This window comes from Botryllus schlosseri, chromosome 1, assembly GCF_051294905.1.
Source record: "Botryllus schlosseri isolate E-star chromosome 1, Bs_hap1, whole genome shotgun sequence".
NCBI lineage: Eukaryota > Metazoa > Chordata > Ascidiacea > Stolidobranchia > Styelidae > Botryllus > Botryllus schlosseri.
The window spans coordinates 38,740,625-38,760,722 of NC_137236.1; the positions used below are offsets into that span (position 1 = coordinate 38,740,625).

The window sequence follows — 20,098 nt, forward strand, 5'->3', positions numbered from 1 at the left end:
GCTTTAGTAAGGAAGATACATCTGCATAACAAATTTCCCAAACACACTCATTATTTGGTTAATACGAATTCGACGCTGCCTACAGCTTTAGCGCACAATTTCAGCGAGGGAGAAAAACGACTAGTTTTAAAATGGTTGCTATATTAACAGTGAAGTATCGTTAATATTGCACGCAGGCAATGATATTTGAAAACAGATGTAGGCCTACGTCTTCAGCATTATGAAACAACACCGTTCGTCATCAAATGCACCAGATCATCAATTCTCACAACTAAGATAACGATGCGGCTATTGTTAGTGTCTTTGTTTATTCTGTTAGGAGAGGAGCTAGAATTGGAGAATATATTCAATGAGGTTATCTGTAAGATGTTTGTCAGTCATCTCAAGGTGGGTGCGTAACCTCGTAGCGTCACCATTCAGATAATTGAAGGATTTTCCGGTAAACTGGTGAAATCATTTGAAGCGAATAGTTGAACAAATCATTATTAAGCGCGGAGCATGTCAAAGTAGTCATCTTGGATACTCGTGTGTAGTACCGAATACTTCATAACTGATCAAATAGATTAGACTGTGGTTCTCAACCGGAGGTCCATGCACCCCCGTGACTCCGCGAAGCATTCTCAAGGGGTCTGCAAAACATCTAAAGTTACATAATAGTTGATAACTTATCAATATGATGTCACGTAACGTCATACCAGTGGTTTTTAACCTTTTTGAGCACCATTCGCACTTTTTTGTAAAATAAATTTCATTCGCACGAACTAACCGAAAATTGCAATACAAAAAGAAGATGACGATAAATAGCAATATTTTGTTCAGATGTGCAACTAATTGGCAAGTATGTAGCTCAAGCTATCAAGTTTCTCACCAAAAAGGCAACATTTTTTGCTCGTTTTGATTTCAACTATTTCACTAAATCAACACAGTCGTCCGATCGTATGCGTTAATCAAATCCCCCCTCAAAAAACGATCAACTCCTAAATTCAATTTAGCGAATTAGTTATCTGTCAAGGATGACGAAATGTTCACCGATATTAAAGTGATCTTGAGATAATGTCCCGGAAACACAATACGCGATGCGATTCATCCGGATTATTCCTGCAGTAAAATTTCAAGTTAACACATTGCGTTATCCCACGGCCTGACGCCATCTCTTATGAATATTTGTTCACGCATTAGTCAGAGTATCAGTGTTTGGCCGTACGTTTGCCTCTTCGCCCTTGATCTAAAGCAGAAAAGCAAATTCATAGATTTAGAAAAATAATGAAGTTTGTTCAAGCAACAAGATGGGTAGCAGTGGTTTTTCTTCTTGTCGCTGGTAAGCAGCACTTTGCTCGGTCAGGGCAGACATGGACATCTAGAGAATTCCAGTTGCCTCATTAGAGTATTTCGATCGATATGCCGGTAATGTAATTAATAACTAATTTATGAAATATTTCTTTGCTGTAATTCTAATTATAGTCGATTTTATGAAATGTTTGTATGCTCTCAATATATTATAACATTGGTCAACAAAATGAAAAAAAGAATTTTGCAGAACAACTTTAGGAGCCGTTTCTGGGGTTTTCAAGCTGACTGATTACGAATATCACATTAGTTTTGCCTGATTGGCTCTCGAAAAGAAGTTATTATACCTTGAAAAAAGCTTAAAATCATCGTATTCAACCATGGATATTTCACTTAGTAGCAAGTAAATCTTCGATTTTCCTACTTTTATTCTGCTCATAAGCAGAGATGGGCGGATTCCAGATTTTGGGAATCCGTATCCGTCCTGATCCGACAGTCAAATAGGATTTCGGAGTCCGACAGTGGAGCAACAAAATTAGGATCCGAAAAAATCCTGCTATTGCTTTAGTGCTATTTCACATTAAATATAGCCTGCAAAACAGATATGAACATTATAATCAACAAATTAGTATCACGTAATGCCTCACAAGGGTTTATTTAAATCACATTTCAAATCAATAATGTCAAGTGCAGTATATATCTTGAATATAAATGCGAGTAGTAGGAACTAGGCAGGGGAAATGAGCTAAAAAGACTGTGAGAACAGAGAAAGCAATATTAGTTGCTTTACGGAGAGGGTAAACATAGTAACCCAGGCATGCCATGATGCCAACAACAAAATCAGATATTGTGCATTGTGACTTGGCCAAGACAGCTAGGCCTATAGTACTACTGAAGAATGGAACTTAATTTTTACAGAACAGACGTGTATCAAACAAAATGAATGAATCAATCAAAATGATTACTTGATAGAGCAGCAATGAATAGGAAATATATATATAATATTATATAATCAGCATGATGATGTGCACAATCAATCAGAGAGTACCAGTGGTACTTCAGTTCTAGTGTGTTTCCGAAATCATAAACATGACCAATTGACCATGCCAGCATATATTCATCATTACCACAACACACAATCATTCCAAATGACATAAGAAATCAGAACCACCAGTTACCTCTGCATTCTGCAACAACACCGACACCTCGCTTTTCTGCCATCCTGACAACTGATATCAAGTACCCTAATGGCTGATGAACAGGAAGGATAAGAATCAATATCTGAGGAACAACTGAATTCGAAAACAAACACTTCTGCAACTCGCTTGATGGAGCCTGCCTTCGTCCTCATCTCATCCAGCAGTAATCTCATCATTGGAGATGCACAAACTTTACCTATGTTGCTTGCGCATTTCCACGAGGTGACAGGTGTCAGCGGTTTCAACGTTGTCATTATTGTCGGAACCAGCATGGGCTTGATCCATAGCAATGAATGCATTTAACTACGGAAATAATATCGAAGCAGCTTTTTTCATTGAATATAAGATATCTTGAACCTTTATCACTCAATATTTGTTATGAATATCAAATCCTGTTTAAATCCGGCTCATATGACAGTTTCAGAATCCGGCTCCGATCCGGCCACAGTAAAATTCATCAAAATCCCGGACTGTGGCCATCTCTGCTCATAAGTAGATAATGGACTATAATGAACACTCACGTTGTTCTCAGTCATTCTATCAATATTACCATGACCTGATGCGAGAACTTTGTTTGTTAAACAAGCAGTTTGGCAAGCCTAAAACTTGTACTTTTGCACAATGGACATATTTTCTTCTGTACCAATTGCACATTCTACCAAGATCATAGAGAAGTATAAAGCTTGTCCCTCGAATGCTTCACCGAAATACTCATATGCGTCTCATCTCTTTTCACTTGTAAATGTGTATATAAAGTGGGAATACCTAGTATCCATATCAAACGAGAAGTTTGAAACTGGAATCTTTGATGGATCTCAGATTCAAATACAAACTAAGGATTACAATTTAGTATTGAGAATGGTGCTAACTGCATGGAATTCTCTCTATGATGTGGTAAATAAAACTTTTTGAAAATCACAAAGCACCCAACTACAAGCAGTTAGTCCGAGAATTGGTAACGGGATATGTAAATCTCACGTCCTGCTTGGTGATCTTGATATATTTGCTGATAATATTGTGAATTAGAGGGGATAGAAAGAGGAAACGTTCCACCGATACATCAAAATAACAAAAGAAATATATCAGTGCAGATGCGACGAAGATATTATGGCAGACTATTAGTGGAATCTTTCAAAAAACTGCACTACATTCTTTCAAACCGAAAATAGCACAAGAACGAATTTTGCTTTAGGATAAGTTGCTAATAATATATACCAACTGAATATATTGAATTTGAAATGCGGCGTTGACATAAAACTGATTCAATTAATGCAACATTATTTGAGTATCTTGATAAATACCTATATACATGATTGAAGTTTATTTGTGTACATGATATCCGTGAAAGTCTCCAATTATATGATTAATAAAACACCCTGAAATGTTATTATGTTGATGTATTTTGATTTAATACAGTATTCAGAGTGTTAAAATAACAAGTAGATTGAATTTCCGAACTTTATACTACGACTAGCTCGATTTTTCATGTAGCCCATACAGCGAAAAATGAGATTTTAGTCAAAAGACCCCATGCATTATCTCCAAAAATAGCGCCAATTTGAAAAAATATAAGGCCATATTCAGAATCAGTGCCCTTCAGAACCCCCAAAACCACTCTTTCTTAGTCTGCCTAAAAATATGTGTTAACCCGTGTAATTAAATTTCCTGTTTCCATGTGAATCGAGCTGTGCCTGCTTTGCAGACATTTGATATTCTCATGCGTATAAGAAGGAATTATGATTTGATATGATCTAAATTTGATTTAACGTAAAGGTTTTCAAGAATTCAATAATTCCAATTATAATCTAGTTTAGCGAAAACCGTTTAGCTATAAATCTAATTATAATCTAATTTGGAAACGCCTAAAGTTTCCAGTTGTCAGAGTCTGGTTCAGTAAAGCCAGCGTAACTTAAACTATAGACTGTGTTTTGATTAAGGAACGCGTGGCGATGACAGCAAAATAGCGAGCGGATCGAATGCATTAACGGGGCAATTTCCATCGATGGCGCATCTACAGATTGATGGGGACTTCGCATGCGCCGCTGTTGTGATAGCCGACATGGCCGCTCTGACTGCAGCAAGCTGTATCAACAACAGGTAGCTTGTGTGCTGTGTTCTCAAAGCTTACCTCTATGATTAACGTGTTGACTTTACAGCATACACGGCCTAGTCGTTATGAGTAAGTGTAATACATTCCGGTTTTTACAACATTTTCGTCCTGTTTGTGATAGTTAATAAATCATTTCATGTTGCTTATAGCAACGAAGGTATTTTGGGTCACGAGCTATCTCATTTCACCAACCAATACGAACTTATCGATTAACTTTGTAGCGTACTGCATGACATTCCCGATATCAGTCTATTTGTCATGAAACGCGTATACGGCATCATGGTGAAACTGCGAAATCGACAATTATTCGTGATCGACTACTCTGTGTATACAATCGATATCTTTGTAAAAAAATATAATTACTGAATTTGTTCAGTTCAAAAGGCCTATGGAATTGGTGGCCAACCTTTTTTCGATTCACGGACGCATTTCGACTACTCATGATGCCTACGGCCGCATTCCAGGGAATTGTCGTAATGAACTAGCTGGACGCCAAATACCCTTATTAAAGTGTCTAAGTCCATTTCCGGTGAACTTCGAACTAATCTATTTAATCGTAATAGGCATACGCACCGACATCGCGAGTGGTCACTGGCCATGGTCATGTTATGGGATTCGCCTATAGTCGCACGAAGCCTACGGACAGTCGGACAATTACCACTCGATATAGCCGACGTATATCGATATGGGTTGGTCGGAACCCTCAAAATAGTATGTTCAACAGCAATAGCACATATATTTCGTCAGAGGAGCTATTTCTACCCTATATTTTCAATTGTCAATGTCATTTCACTATGACGTCATAATTGAATACTCGTGACGTCACGGATTTGAAAAAAGAACATAAAAAACAAAAGAACATGTTTTAAATTAGGACTTTGTTTTAAACATGTTTGTTTGAAATTGATTTTTGTTCTAAATGCAACTCTAGTTATATCAATATATTAACATTGGAAACGTCAAAATATGTGAACTTCACACATTACTTATTATTATATTGAAAGCATCAGTAATGTTCTTCGATGCGTCTTAAGAAGCGAATCATCCACATTTAGTCGCGCAGCTGATAAATATATCAGGTTAATTATACAGTGACTCGAAATGACATGCATAACGAAGCGAATCAATTCGAGACACTATCATGTATACTTCTAGACCGCGCGGTTGGGCAAACAAACACAGAACTCATTGTTTGCAGGCTGGTAGTGTTGTGGTAGCTGAAGATTTTTTTATTTCAGAGTGTACAGCCGGGAAACGTGGAAGGTTGTCGCTGGAACCACCGCACGATCTCCAACCGATGAGCCAAACGGATTTGTTTTCGGAATGCACGGCCCACCGATACAGCATCTTCATTACGATAATTGTACTCGTCAAAACAACATTGCGATACTATTCCTTGAAGTGAGACATTTTGGTACCGCAGGATTGACTCCTAGATGGCGTGAGCAGCAGATGTGATCAAAGTACATAGCAAGCGTTTGTACTCAAGTATAGGAGTAGAAGTATTACAATAAAAATCCACTCTATTATAATAAGAAGAAGTGGCGAGCTTTAAAACATGCCATAATAACTTCAAATTGAAGTAAAAAATTGAGGCATCAAAAGTACTTTAGTAAAGAATTTCAAGAAGTAGATTAGGTCATGGGACTACGCACTTTCAGCCAGTAATCGATATGTTGATGACGACATCAAATGTCACGAAATATTTTAGAATCCTTTGTCCGAGATGGCCTAAATCAGTGTTTCCCAAACCTCTTTTAGCTACCGCCCCTTTGGGCAACGAATAAAGTTATAAAATGCCTACTAAAATATTATTACTACATGGACTAGATAAAAAAAAATCATAATTTATTTTTAGTTCGTTGTTGATGCGATTGCCCAGCCTAAAATCCCAACGTATTTGAAAGGTTTCAACTGCTAAACATCACAGATAGGTAAAGCGGGAATGACTTTCAGATCACGAATGTAATTTCACATTGGTCACTACAGCAAGATAATAACTTTTAGTGCTGTAGTTCGAAAACCGATTCGCGCGTGTTAAGTTGATATTTTATCTCTGTGTGCAGAAGTAGCCTATTTATAACATCTATAAATTTAAGTGGGGGAGTATTTGAAGCTAACATGTTTATGACGCTGTCAGCATTGCGTGTCCTGGAGTGGAACCAAAACTAGGATCAGCAAAACCATATAAACCAGGGACGGGCAACTTCTCCAGTGGGCGGGCCGGATGTCGGAAAATTAAGTACTTGGCGGGCCGGATAGCTGAATCGATACATTCGCCCATTTATCCACATATACAAGGAATAAATCGCATCTAATGAATGTATTGTAACGACAGCAATGTCATTTCAAAGCCATTTCTCGCCGATAATGACGAAGACAATGTGGATTTGGGAACACCATTGTCATACAGGTGCCGCCATGTCTGCTTATCTCTGATCAATCAACACATGGCGCAATCCTTAATTAAGATTTCGAGGCGTTCTATAAGCCCAGTCATTAGGGTAGAGTACATCGTAAATGCCGATATATTGCAAGTCTTCTCGCTTGTACGGACTTACGCGTAAGCTCCACTCTCGCACGCATTTTCGGTTATGTCCATTCTCAGTATTGGTTTACTCGGTGTTAGTACATAACCCTCGCGGCCCTAATCCGCTGATGTTGCCCACTACATGCTTACTTCGTCAAATTCTACTGAGTATATGTTATTATTTGCGTGTGTGCGGCGTGTGAGAGTGGAGCTTACGCGTACGTAACAGTTTTTCATATTGCGCTTTTCGATATAAGAACCATGAAATGCGCAAGCAGTCTTGCTTCAGTTAGGATATTGCGGTACCTTGAGCATAACACCATGTCAACCAATTTGTTTCATTCGATCGTTTATGATTCACCATGAGCAGACAATTGGCCATCCACAACGGTAGGCCTATAAAGTAGGCTACAAGCTGTAAAATGTCTGATGATAAGCTCGCCGACAGTGCAAGATCTACGATACAAACTAAATGCAGGCTGCAAAAAACTTTTAATTTTGTGAACAATTTTGAGATTTTTTGACCTAAGGCTACACGACCTAATTTTAATAACATGCCAAAAAATCGCCCTGCGGATCACTGATCACAAATCTTAATCTCCATCCTGTTCTCAGAATCGGAACAACCGAATTTCATACATAGGTTTGAAAATTGGTTATCAAGGTTGACCAGCTAAACAATGTTTCCGACGCATGTACAATAAGACTATTTAAAATGAATTTATTTTTAAATTGTACTGGTTACTTGATAAAATTGTCAGGTTGCCTAATTGAAGCCTGGATACCAAATTTGGTTCGATTCCAACCAGTATCCGCATTGCTACAGGAGAAGAAAGATTTTTATTTATTATATGAAAATAAATACAAAGAAGCCAAAATTTTCTGTTCGCCCCATGAAATTGTTAGGTTGTCTATGGAAACGATGCTCACCAAATTAGGCTCAATTCCAACAACTGGAAGCAGAGTTATTGTCGTCGAAATATATTTGATCTGAGCGATTTGTAGTAATGCGGCGACTGGTTGGAATTGACCCAAATTTGGTGTGCAGGCTTCAATTAGGTAACCTAACAATTTTATCAAGTAGCCAGTAGAATTTGAGAAAAATTTTAATTTAAATAAAAATATTTTTTTCATATCTTCACTATATAATCAAATACCAATAATGTGTTTTGGTTTATAGTCCTAACGTTTTGAAGTGCCACCCGTAAATGCATTTAAATGTTGAATGCGTGCCGCGAGTGAGTTTTCCCACCTTTAGTTTAACGTATAAACACATTAGTGAGCAGTAAAATACGGAAAAAAAACGCAATTAAGTGGTCATAAAAAGCAGGCATATTTCGTCAATAGCCAATGGTCATCTTTTCGTGTTGGATGTTTAGTATTAAATATTGATATCTGAGCATAAGCATTTCTCATTCGATTACAGATTACATTGGCCTACGTGTAAAATCCAGTTGATTTAGTCTACAATAGGCAATTTGTGTATTGATGTTCTGACATTGTGATTGTGACAATTACTATCATACAAGTGATCCAAAACCATCCCCAAACTACTTCGTACTCTTCCAAATCCACGGTTTCAAAAATCAGTAGATTTACCTCAAAAACTGTTCACGAACGAGGGTAGTCTGATTTAAATCTAAATCCGCTGTGACGTGGCAATTGAATATTCATGACGAAATGGCTAACAAAAAACTGTTTTGAATAAGGCCATATTTATTTTAAATCGATTTTAGCTTTAAATGAAGCCCGACCTACGCGTACATTACATTCCATTTCAGCCCGAACAGCAACATTCCGGCAGCACAGCTGTCATCCCGGCAAGCATCATACAAGGCAGGTCAGTCAACCTGTACGACACTGTTACAATCGCAGGATGGGGCCAGACCCACGCAGGTGCAGATCTAAGGGATCAGCTACAATACATGAATACAGTGTTTCTCCCTCGAGATCATTGCAACTCCATGCATTACGACGGCTTGCTCACCGAAGACATGACATGTACAGGAAACGAAGACATATGCCCTGTACGTAATGGATTTTACATTGTTAGATTTAACTTACAATTTCCAACTTTCTACCAGTGTTGGGATGACTCGAGTCATGACTTGACTCGAGTCAGACTCGAGTCACCTTTTTCGTATGACTTGACTTGACTCGAGTCACTTTGCAAAAATGACTTGACTTGACTTGACTCGACGCCTCAGAAATGCGGATTGACTCGTGACTCGGAGCAAAATTCATGAGTCAATTTCAAGTCATTAAGTAAACGGTGTCGATTAAATCACCCTATATTATGTATGTTTTGGTTGTTAGCGATACGCCGGTGTCACTTGTGAGACAAACCAGTCTTCAATAATTCTAAGTTTCACTGATCATCTATTGTTACATCACAAATAAATTGATAGCTTACGAAACCATCACACCTACGTTGTCGTAGTAGCAGTAGATTTATCTAAACGCATCGTATCTCTGTTCCTTAGGCAGCTTAGTGCTTACATTGCGCAGTGCTCACCTTTACCAACACTCTTGTATGATTTAAATCGAACGAATATAGCTTATGCCTTTATATTCTCACAGAGGTGTAGGTGGGTAGTGCCTATTGTACCACATCAATTTGTTCAGCTTCTCGAGGCTTCGTATTCGATCCTTTATATTGGCTGATAAAATCAGACTGTAGCATGTAGCTATACAGTTACGTATTTTATTATCAGTTCTACGTGTGCGTGAGCGATACAACACCTTTTTGCAGGAATATTTCCCTTTATAATCGTCATTTGATTCAAGATAAATGGCCAATTAATCTATCCTTCACACAGCAAAATGTAAGGACTTTGGATCATCACTTATACTTCGAAAATTCAATTTGACTCGAATCGTGACTTGACTCGTGACTTGACTTGACTTGACTCGACTTGACTCGAGTCACCTCCAAAAAACGAGTGACTTGACTTGACTCGAGTCACCTTAGAAAATCGATTGACTTGACTTGACTCGAGTCAAAATGTGCAATGACTCGAGATGACTCGTGACTCGAAGGTAGTGACTTGATCCAAACACTGCTTTCTACTCAAGTAAGACCAGCATGCAGGCCAAAAATGCTTAGCGTAAAGGTACAAATTAGGGATGTGGAAGGTATTCAAGTAAGTATCCACCATTGACTCGATTCGCAATTTTTTGTCGACTCGGCTGGACTCGAGGTATTTTCAGAAAAATGTATAATACTCGACTTGAGTCACTTTGTGTATTGACTTAACTTGTACTCGAGTGATTGCGCGAGACTCCGCAATGTCATATGAGCCAGGACAAATCGGGTCAGAATCGATCTTTTAGACACGCCGGCCTTTCGCACCCCGTTATCGTCATATCACTAAATGCAACAAACATCATGACTACCACAAACAACCTGAATGCAACCAGAATGCTAGCAACCCCAACTGATATTTTGATGACACGGAAGGCTATGACTGTTGAGACAATTCTCAAATGTGGACTTCGGACTCTAAACAGTGCTACAGCTTTGATTCGGGGATAAATCGCGCGAAGCGCGAAAAAAAAACTCAATTGACTGCAGCTTCGCGCCCCCTTTCAGTTGCTTTCACGCCCTCCAGTTTGAGATTCACTGCTGTAAAAATTGGACATGGTCAATGTGTAGCCATCGTTTGTAGTCAAGTAGAAGTAGAAATAGCGATTTCCAATTAGGTAAGTGAGGATGCCTTCTCACGACTGAACGAGAAGAACTAATAATATTACGTCAATACGTTTTCTTTTTGTAAATATCTTTTAGTTGCCGTTGTTGTTGTTTGATATTGGTGCTCAACTTCTAATGGCATTTTGCACAAGATCTGTGATGAGAGTATCATGTACTCATGCTAGATGATTGACCAGTAATGTTCCCCAGCAGAAACGAAAGCTAAGCGGTCACTAATTTGCTCCAGTGAATCCTGTCGAGAGCCTTCATATTTGTGCAGTAATGTTCAACTGTTTATGGTACGCCACTACATTCGCAGTGACCGGTGTCGTGGACCCCCCATTCTATGCAGATGCGAGTTCCATTTTTCCAAGTTCACAGCAAAATATCACTCGTAAAGATGATGAGACACGCACCAAAATCATTTTCTACTTCGCAAAATCTCAACATCGATAGTTTTGTCTCAAAAACAGCGGTGGAAGCGGGAGTAGTGTATACTAACATTTGAGTAGGTGGTGCAAGTAGGCGAAACTGAATCAAGTACTCCTACTTTTTTGAAGTACTACACTAGGTCTGCATATATAGGTCTTCATTGCTCATTATTTTTACTTACTTATAAATGACTTGCCCTTCTGGTACTTGAGCAGATATTTACGTCTATACTTCTAAATCCATTCGGGTACTTTACCGCAGTGCGATTATTTTTTTAGTGATGTTATTGATGTGTAATTTGACTCCAGAAGGTTGCTCGTTTACTTCGCTGCGTATTATTTCTTATTCCGTCGGACCTGACTAACTCACGCATATGAAAATGACATAACACGCGGCAGCCTGCCTTGTAGACACACAGAGATCACGACACGACGAGGATTTGTTCTAACAGCCCCACAAATATAGGCTTTATTGAATCAGATATATTTTCGACTGTAATTATTATATCATAACATGAACAAATGTATCCATATCAATTCGAGAGTATTACAGCGTGGCATTTCTTACAATGTTTTCGTGTGAAGCACGAAGTCTGATCCACTGTTTCTTGGGAGTGTTGATAACTTCATATAAAGCATGATGATTTGTCTGCAATCTTTTCTTCCGACTTTCAAGGTGGGCTACGAATATATTCCGTTATAGGTACAAACGATAACTAATTTGATAGCCCTGCTCTTCGGATATAAAGATCAATATTTTAATAATATCTGTAATATATAATAATGTTTAATTCAGGGAGATATCGGCGGCCCGATGTACGCAGGGACCGGGCAATCTAACGAACTGATTGGCATCGCAGTGAGAGAGAGCACGTGCACCGCCGACGGGGTTCCGGGAGTATTCATCGATTTACGAAACGATGACATTTACAACTTTATATATTGGAATTGTTTGCGCTGCGGTCTCACGGCGCCGATTGCTTGAAAATATTTTCATGTTTGATTTGATGCAATACTGCAATCTCGATGGAAAATATCCTAGGATTGACTGTATGTTGTGAACTGAATAAAATAAGATATTGGTATTTCTATACTATATTAATGCGATGGGATGAGCAGTGACTATATGTACTTCTGCGTTTTCGGGGTACTCGAGCAGATTTTCATTACTTGCATTCTTGCATTCTCGATTAAAGAAATTGTTACTTGTACTTTATAAAGTTAAATATAACTCTACCTGATTACCAACACTGAATACCATGACCTTCTCTTCACATCAAACACTATTCCATGACTTTGATACATAATAACATGCCCAAGTCGGGTTCGAATGAAGATAGCTGACAAATAGTGTAGCAACAGCAAGATGCAACTTGCATGAAGATAGCAGGCGCGTATGGCACTAACATCAACATTAGGCTTACCATATTTTGGAAATCAAAAAAGAGGACACTTTTTCAGAAATTTTCAACTGGCAAATCCGGAGTCAAATTCTCAAAAACAGGTTAATTTTTCCCACTTCGTGATCGGTTGACTGAAAAAAAAAAAAAAAAAGGTCATCTTTTCGCTCAGAGCATCACCATTTTTCACTCCGAAATACCCGCCGGAGCTTCACTTCTGTGCTACTATGCAGCATATCACTCGCAATTTGCTCTAAATCTGCCTAAATTTTCAAAAAAGAGGACAAAATCTCAAAAAAGAGGACAAAAGGGCGTCCTCCGAGGACACTTTCCAAAAAGTCAAAAAAGAGGACGTAGGGTAAGCCTAAGCAACATACAATTGAGGAAGATAGCTGACACTTAGTACACCAACAGCGACACACGACAGTATGAACGTAATAATGTGGAACGTAACGTAGGTATGCCAGGAACAAACGTAAGAAGACGAGTATGAAAGTTTTACAATTATTTTTTGTCAACGTAAATAACCAACAAATGGAGGTTCGCAGATGCTTTATAAACTGAAATATTTTTCACGCTCGGTCCGATTTGACTCCAATTCATGGTGATTGCTCTGTCTATTGCCCATATTTCATATTTGAATATTCTCAAGTCTGCAGCCATAACCTTTAATGCCATCAAACTATCCGTTGGGTTTGTTGGCATTCTGATTTCTCCCTTGGGTATTTAGTGATATCACGATAAAGCGGGCGAGAAAATTTTCACCATCATAAACGGGAGTGGCTAATAAAGTTTAGGAACGACTGCTATATAATTAACCACCAATATTGCCAGGCCGTGTTATTTTTGGCATATGCCAAAGCTGCAAAAAATAGCTTATTTTTGACATCTTTGAATTTTTATTTTTGGCAGTTTTGGCATCGACCTCTAAATAGATATTTACAGTCTCAAATTAACCATAAAAACGCTTTATTTGGGTCAGTTGATCAATAGAGACCAAAATATGTGCAGCATCCACTTATAATCAGTACCAACAAACAATAAGAAGAAGAAAAAAACTAGCGATTACATAGGTTAATACTATCAAACGAAGCCACAAAATGTGCAGTATCCATTCGGAATCGGTGCCAATAAGCAAAAAGAATGAGAAGCCTAACAAACACGATCAACACCTGATTGTTACAGCTTTTGAATAGACTAAAATTGTTTGCACTGTAACAGTGCTTCCAAACTCAGGCCAGCTATGTTTCTCCTGAATTAATTTTTCGTCCAACGAATCTGGGAAATATCGTATTCAACAGTAGCCGTTGAGGGAAAGAATGTTGCCAGTCCTCCATAAAAGGTTTTCAGAGTTTCAAAATTTCGGAGGGCAGAACCGCTTTCCAAGCATCATGAAAAGAGATCACTGCGCTAGTGCCATCGATCTCATCGCGGAAAGAATTTGAATCCCGATACTTTTCCAGGAGCTCCCTATGTTGTCTCTCAACACATTCTATTTTGTAGCGCGACCATCCCATCTCCATCAGTCTACCGATATATTTTAGGAGGACTTTTGTCACGTCAGATGGCTTTAATATTACCAACTCACATGGAAGAGTCCTGGGAAGGTTAGCTTGTTTAAGAACATTAACGCAACAAGACTGTCTGGTAAAACGAGACTGCAGCTCAGAAATAGCCGGACTGTTTGTTGTGTCACAATGTTCAACTCGATCACAATGCAAAAATCGTGATTGAATTTGGGGGTTCCAGATCCATGAGCAGAATACAATTTATATTTTAGTAATCAGTACAGCGCCAACTTTCCATTGATACCCGTTTTATCAAATTTAGCGCTCGGCAAGCCGGTCAAAAATGGCCGTAAAATTGCCTTTGGACAAATGGAAAGTATGACGTTAACCAGTGGTTCCCAACCTTTTTCGACTCATCGCCCCCTTTTCAAACTCCACAGCGATCATCGCCCCCCAAATATGGGGAACCGAAAAATGAGCATACATACTGAAATCACCGGCGAGTTGGCTAGGAAAAAAGGTCAACTTTTCGGCTCGACCTGGAAATTACACTTTTACAGTTGAGTTGACTCACAAAAAAGGTGATTTCTCCGACTTGATTCCAAGAGGACCGTATCAGCACTTCGTTTGCCCCCCCCCAATACGTTGGTCTTGTACCCCCCCCCCCGCCCATAGGGCGAAAAAGCAAACCTCTGCACCCCTCAGACCAAACCCCCCCCCCGATACCTCTTTACCGCTACTTCTCAGCAAAAATCGTTGGCTTCTTTAGGTAATTCGCGCCAAGCGCGGAAAATTTCTATCATTCATGATTGAATTGGTCAATATGATCGGGAATTGCATGTATATTGCTGTCAATTTTTTATCCTCTCTCTGCTCATGTAATCAGATTTACCGGTAAAGCTGAGTGAGGTGTCTTGGAAAATTTAGGGCCCATAAATAATAATTGATTATATTCGGACGGACCCGTGGGTATAATGACTTCGTTACGTAATGGCATTTCGTGGCCTGTCTGCTATGTCAAAATAAGATATTCAAATCGCCCATACGTACTAAACTAAAAGACGCACACGATTTCAAATTGGTACTTCTGCACTGGCAATTAATTTTTCTCAGCGAGATGGCATTTATTATGTGAGGTTCTGATTTCCAGGAAAGGAACATTTGGCGCCAGCCATTTAGGCGCCTATGGACAATTAAATATATATGTATATCGTATATATATCGAAGTCGGTCAGCATAAAGGTAGTCCTTTTCCGCCAAGGTTTTCTTGTTTTGGCACACTTCTCGGAGTCGCATGTTACATGGCCTGAAACTTCATATGTCTTGGTGCGTCATAGTGTGATAATGGCTGACGCCAAGATGCCCATTTCTATAACTCATGCGTATTATTTCTTGGGGGAAGGGTATCCAATAAGTAAGAAATATGACACCGCGAAATGGCGTGCAGCGCAAAATTTTTTTGAAAAAGTTGTCTAAATTTCCAAAATAATACTCTATAATTAATGTTAATTCACGAAAAAAATTGTGGCCCCCCATCCCAAGTAAGGGTTGGAGTGCGGCAATTACTGTCATGGACGCCAATATAGCCATTTTAACGCACCATCGCCCCCTATCGCCCCCTTCGTCCGTTTTCGCCCCCCTATCGCCCCCTTCGCTATTTTCGCCTCCCTGGATCGACAAATCGCCTCCTGGGGGGCGATATCGCCCACGTTGGTAACCACTGACGTAAACCAAATGCAGTCAGCCGTTCCATCTCACTGTGCCACACCATTTAGGACACCATGCTTTCTCCCCTAATGGGTGGGCTGGACCCATAGTAAGAAACCTGCCCTTCACACACGCTCTTCTCGCTTGTAATGCGGTCCTGTTAACTTAACAACATCAAAGAAATACACTATAGGCAGGCCGTGTTATTTTTGGCATATGCCAAAAATTAGGTATTTCTGGCATTTTCAAATTTTTATTTTTGGCAGTTTTGGCATCTGGATCCTGAAATGCCAAAAATAACACGTCCTGAATATTGCCTTTTGGCTAATAATCTCAATTTAATATAGTGCGACCCGTGAATGGATTTAGATGTTGAACGCGGTACGGGAGCCGAAAAGTTTGCCCACCCCTGTCTTAGATAAACAGGCGATTCCCAAACATTTGCGTTATGTTTGATCTAGAATAGGCTTGCAGACTTATACGTGGCGAATGTCTACTTTGCAGTAGAAATTGATGTATATATAACACTGGTCAACACATATTTTTAGGCAGACAAAGTAAGAGTGGTTTTGGGGTTCTGAAGGGCACTGATCTCGAATATGACCTTAGTTCTCTCGAAATCGGCTCTGTTTTTGTCGATAATCCATGGGGCTATTTTGACTAAAATATCATATTTTCGCTGTATGGGCTGGATAAAAAATCCGCTCAGTCTTACTCAGTCTTCAGAAATTCAATCTACTTGTTATTTTGACACGCTGAAGACTGTTCCAACTAAAAATACATCAACATAATTATATTTCGGCGTGTATAATTGGAAGGGAATATCAGTTTAGGCCTTAGCTAGGGTTACCATACGTCCTCTTTTAAGAGGATTTTTCCTCATTTTTGACTTTTTTGAAAGTGTCCTCGCAGGACGCCCTTCTGTCCTATTTTTTGAGATTTTGTCCTCTTTTTTGAAAATTTAGGTGACATTTAGAGCATAATGCGAGTTATATGCCGTAAATTAGCACAGAAGTGAAGCTCCGGCGGGTATTTCGGATGAAAAAACGGTGAATTGAGCTCTAAGCGAATAGTTGACCTTTTTTTAGTCAACCCCCTAGCAATGTGTAGAGAAAAACGGTATGTTGAACTTTGAGCGGAAAGTTGACCTTTTTTTTAGTCAAGCGATCACAAAGTGGGAAAAAATCACCGATTTTTGAAAATTCTTCTTCTTTTCGCAAGTCTCAAATTTCTGAAAAAGTGTCCTCTTTTTAGATTTCCAAAATATGGTAAGCTTACCTTAGCAGTTCAGTTTATACTGGACCATTTATTCCTAATGCGATATTATCTCAAAATCAAGTTACACAGTAGCCTAGACTCCGATAGGACAGATTTGGTTTTCATAATACAATAAACATATCAAATCCAGTTAGATCGAGTGACTTGACTGGACTCGAGTCCCCATCAAAATCGAGTGTCCAATGAATCGATAAAACCCGCGACTCGAATGTACTGACTTGATCCCGGTTTTTAACCAGTAACGACTTCTGTAGAGTCAAATGTGTCTGTTGTTGCTTCTGTGATCAGACAAGTTGACCTTCACGGTCGTATCGATCATTCCCATCTGATACCGAATACTGTGCATTCATTTTTTCTGTACCACAAACATTGACGTCTGTTTTTTATGTATTTTGGTTGGATGAGAATATAGACTCTCTCTCTCTCTCCCTCTCTCTCTCTCCCTCTCTCTCTCTCCCTCTCTCTCTCTCCCTCTCTCTCTCTCTCTCTCTCTCTCTCTCTCTCTCTCTCTCTCTCTCTCTCTCTGATCTTCGGCATGTGTTTCATTTCAGCTTGAAATCGAACACCCTGGCAGCACAAGCGTGATCCCGGCATACATAATGCAAGGAATGACAGTTATCATGAACGACATGGTTACAATAGTCGGATGGGGTCACACTCAGGCGGGTTCAGGATTAAGCGAACAGCTGCGTTACATGAAAACCACATTTCTCCCGCGAGAAGATTGCAACGCCATGTACTACGACGGCCTGCTCAGTTCCGACATGACGTGTACCGTGAATGAATATGCGGTGGCGGATATATGCCCGGTACGTATTTGATGTTACATTAGTTATTTTAATTCCAAATTTCTAAATTTCTTCGCAAGTAGGCCCACAACTGAAAGTAACGATTTCGAAAGCATGCCGAAAACAATCCGAGTAGAAGTAGTAAATGAATGATTTCGAGCGTGTCTTATAAAAGTCGAGAAGCGGGCTGTGCTACGATTCCGCAGCTAGGGAATACAAATGAAGAAAATTGTCACTGTGTAAATGTAAATGACCGTAGTAGTCGACAAACACCATGTAGATAGCCTACACAAACAATAACAACCTTTATGTGGTGTTCAACGGGCATTATGTTCTCTGCGATAGCATAAAAGCGACATATACCAACTTTCCACTTCTTTCCTGCTGTTATGACATCTCATTGGGTTAAAATCGAACACTAGACTCGAATCCTGATACTGAATTCAGAATCGAATCACTCAGTTACTGGATATTGCCCCGCCCTAGTCGTGCACCCCATTTTGGGGTGAATACACAGTTACACACTCTTTTCGATGAGAGTGCGCTTACTTTTTTACCTTCTCAAAAATAGCTACTTATACTTGTTCTTAATTAAAAATATTCATAAGCTCCATTTCTACTGGAGTACTATCGATGATTATTTTGACCATTTTCGCTCTTCGGATGATACGTTTATTATTTTGTGAATATTTATAATCTGCGACATGATGTAAACTATGATGACGTGTTATTTAGGGGGACATGGGCGGCCCGCTGTACGCCGGTGACGGGGAATCAAACGAATTGATTGGTATGGCAATACGAGAGAGCCAGTGCACCGCCGAGGGAGCACCGGGAGTATTCATCGACTTACGAAACGAGAACGTCTACAAATTTATATATTGGAACTGTCTGGACTGCGGTCTCGCGGCAGCGATTGCTTGAAAAAATAAATATTTCATTTATGATTTGATGCAAACTGAATTCCCAGTGGGAATGTTGTAGAATTGACTTCTCAAGTATGTTTTACACCAGTGGTCTTAAACAATGTCGATATCACACCAAGTGGGCGATTATCAGAAACAAATGGGATACTATAGGAGGCCGCAGGAGGCGAAAATGTTAGAACGTCGAATGAGACATATTAAATTCACACGGCCGAAAATGAAAGTGAAGATGGCTTCTTTGCATTTGACGTGTAAAAAAGGGGTACTCAACGGAAAGTAGACGTGCATACCAGTTTTTCGAGTACCTACTCGGAAAAATAACGGTGTGTTTAGTCAATTCACCAGCGTTCATAGTTATGTGGATAAATTCCCCGTTTATATGTCCTGTTATTCGGATCCGTAAATAAGGGGGAGGGCAGAAACTTGTGTCGAGCTTGATAAGGTGGCTATGAGTTGAAAAAAGGTTGGGAGCCACTGTTTTAGAATGAAGTAAATGATATATGGCCATTAACATACCATATCAGGGCGGCTGATGAGCAGCAACTATATATGAACTTCTGTGTTTTCGGAGTAGCCTACTCGAGTGGATTTTGATTACTTGCATTATACTAAAGAGGTTTTGATTTTAGAAAACCTTTGCTCCTGCTGACAAAAGTTTTCAGAAATAATTAGGCCTCAATTACTTACTTTTTACAGACTCGGAAATCGTTGCTTCTACTTGTAAGCTACTTGAGTAGAAATTTACCTAGTTATTTCTAGCTTCACTTGATTACCAACGCTGAATACGTTGACCATCTATGCACTGTACAGCGTTAAATATCTGATGTGATGTTTTATAACTTCCACCCTCTCAGCGAAAAGATGGTGTATTCACGCATAAAGGGTGACACGTCGCATCCATTTTCGACAAATCATTCTATAATTAAGCAATGCAACGTCGAGGATAGCGCAATTCGCTGTTGGCGTAACTAATTAGCTAGAAGCTACACTCTTCCATTGCGCAGCATTTTGGGAGTACGCAGGTTCCTACAAAGCTGACAACAGTTTGATTACGTACAGATCACTGCAACGTAAGTACGATTCGGAAAGAGCGCTTGTAATCAGCAATTAGTGTCGCGCGTGCAAGCGCAATAGCTTGCGACGTCGCATTGCAGTTGCTTGCTTATGGGAGCTGGGCTTTGGGTCACATTTAGTAATGATTACGCGCAAGAATGAATACCAATTCCTTGGTATCCACAACATA

General features: G+C 39.4%; 1 protein-coding gene across 1 annotated transcript; it reads left to right on the top strand.

Annotated features, from left to right (window-relative positions):
- Window positions 1-1,196: 1,196 nt before the first annotated feature.
- On the top strand, window positions 1,197-18,973 carry LOC145439334 (mite allergen Eur m 3-like). The gene is made up of 5 exons (XM_080316840.1): window positions 1,197-1,318; window positions 4,424-4,583; window positions 5,835-5,997; window positions 17,693-17,950; window positions 18,665-18,973. Exons 1-5 carry the CDS (start codon window positions 1,264-1,266, stop codon window positions 18,851-18,853), a joined length of 825 nt encoding a protein of 274 aa, XP_080172966.1. The 5' UTR covers window positions 1,197-1,263; the 3' UTR covers window positions 18,854-18,973.
- Window positions 18,974-20,098: the final 1,125 nt, after the last annotated feature.

Excerpts from the sequence above, each read along its gene's own strand:
- LOC145439334 (XM_080316840.1), top strand. The coding sequence starts at position 1,264 with ATGAAGTTTGTTCAAGCAACAAGATGGGTAGCAGTGGTTTTTCTTCTT. Across the intron at positions 1,319-4,423 it reads GGTTTTTCTTCTTGTCGCTG|GAACGCGTGGCGATGACAGC; the intron begins GTAAGCAGCACT and ends GTTTTGATTAAG. Across the intron at positions 4,584-5,834 it reads GCAAGCTGTATCAACAACAG|AGTGTACAGCCGGGAAACGT; the intron begins GTAGCTTGTGTG and ends TTTTTATTTCAG.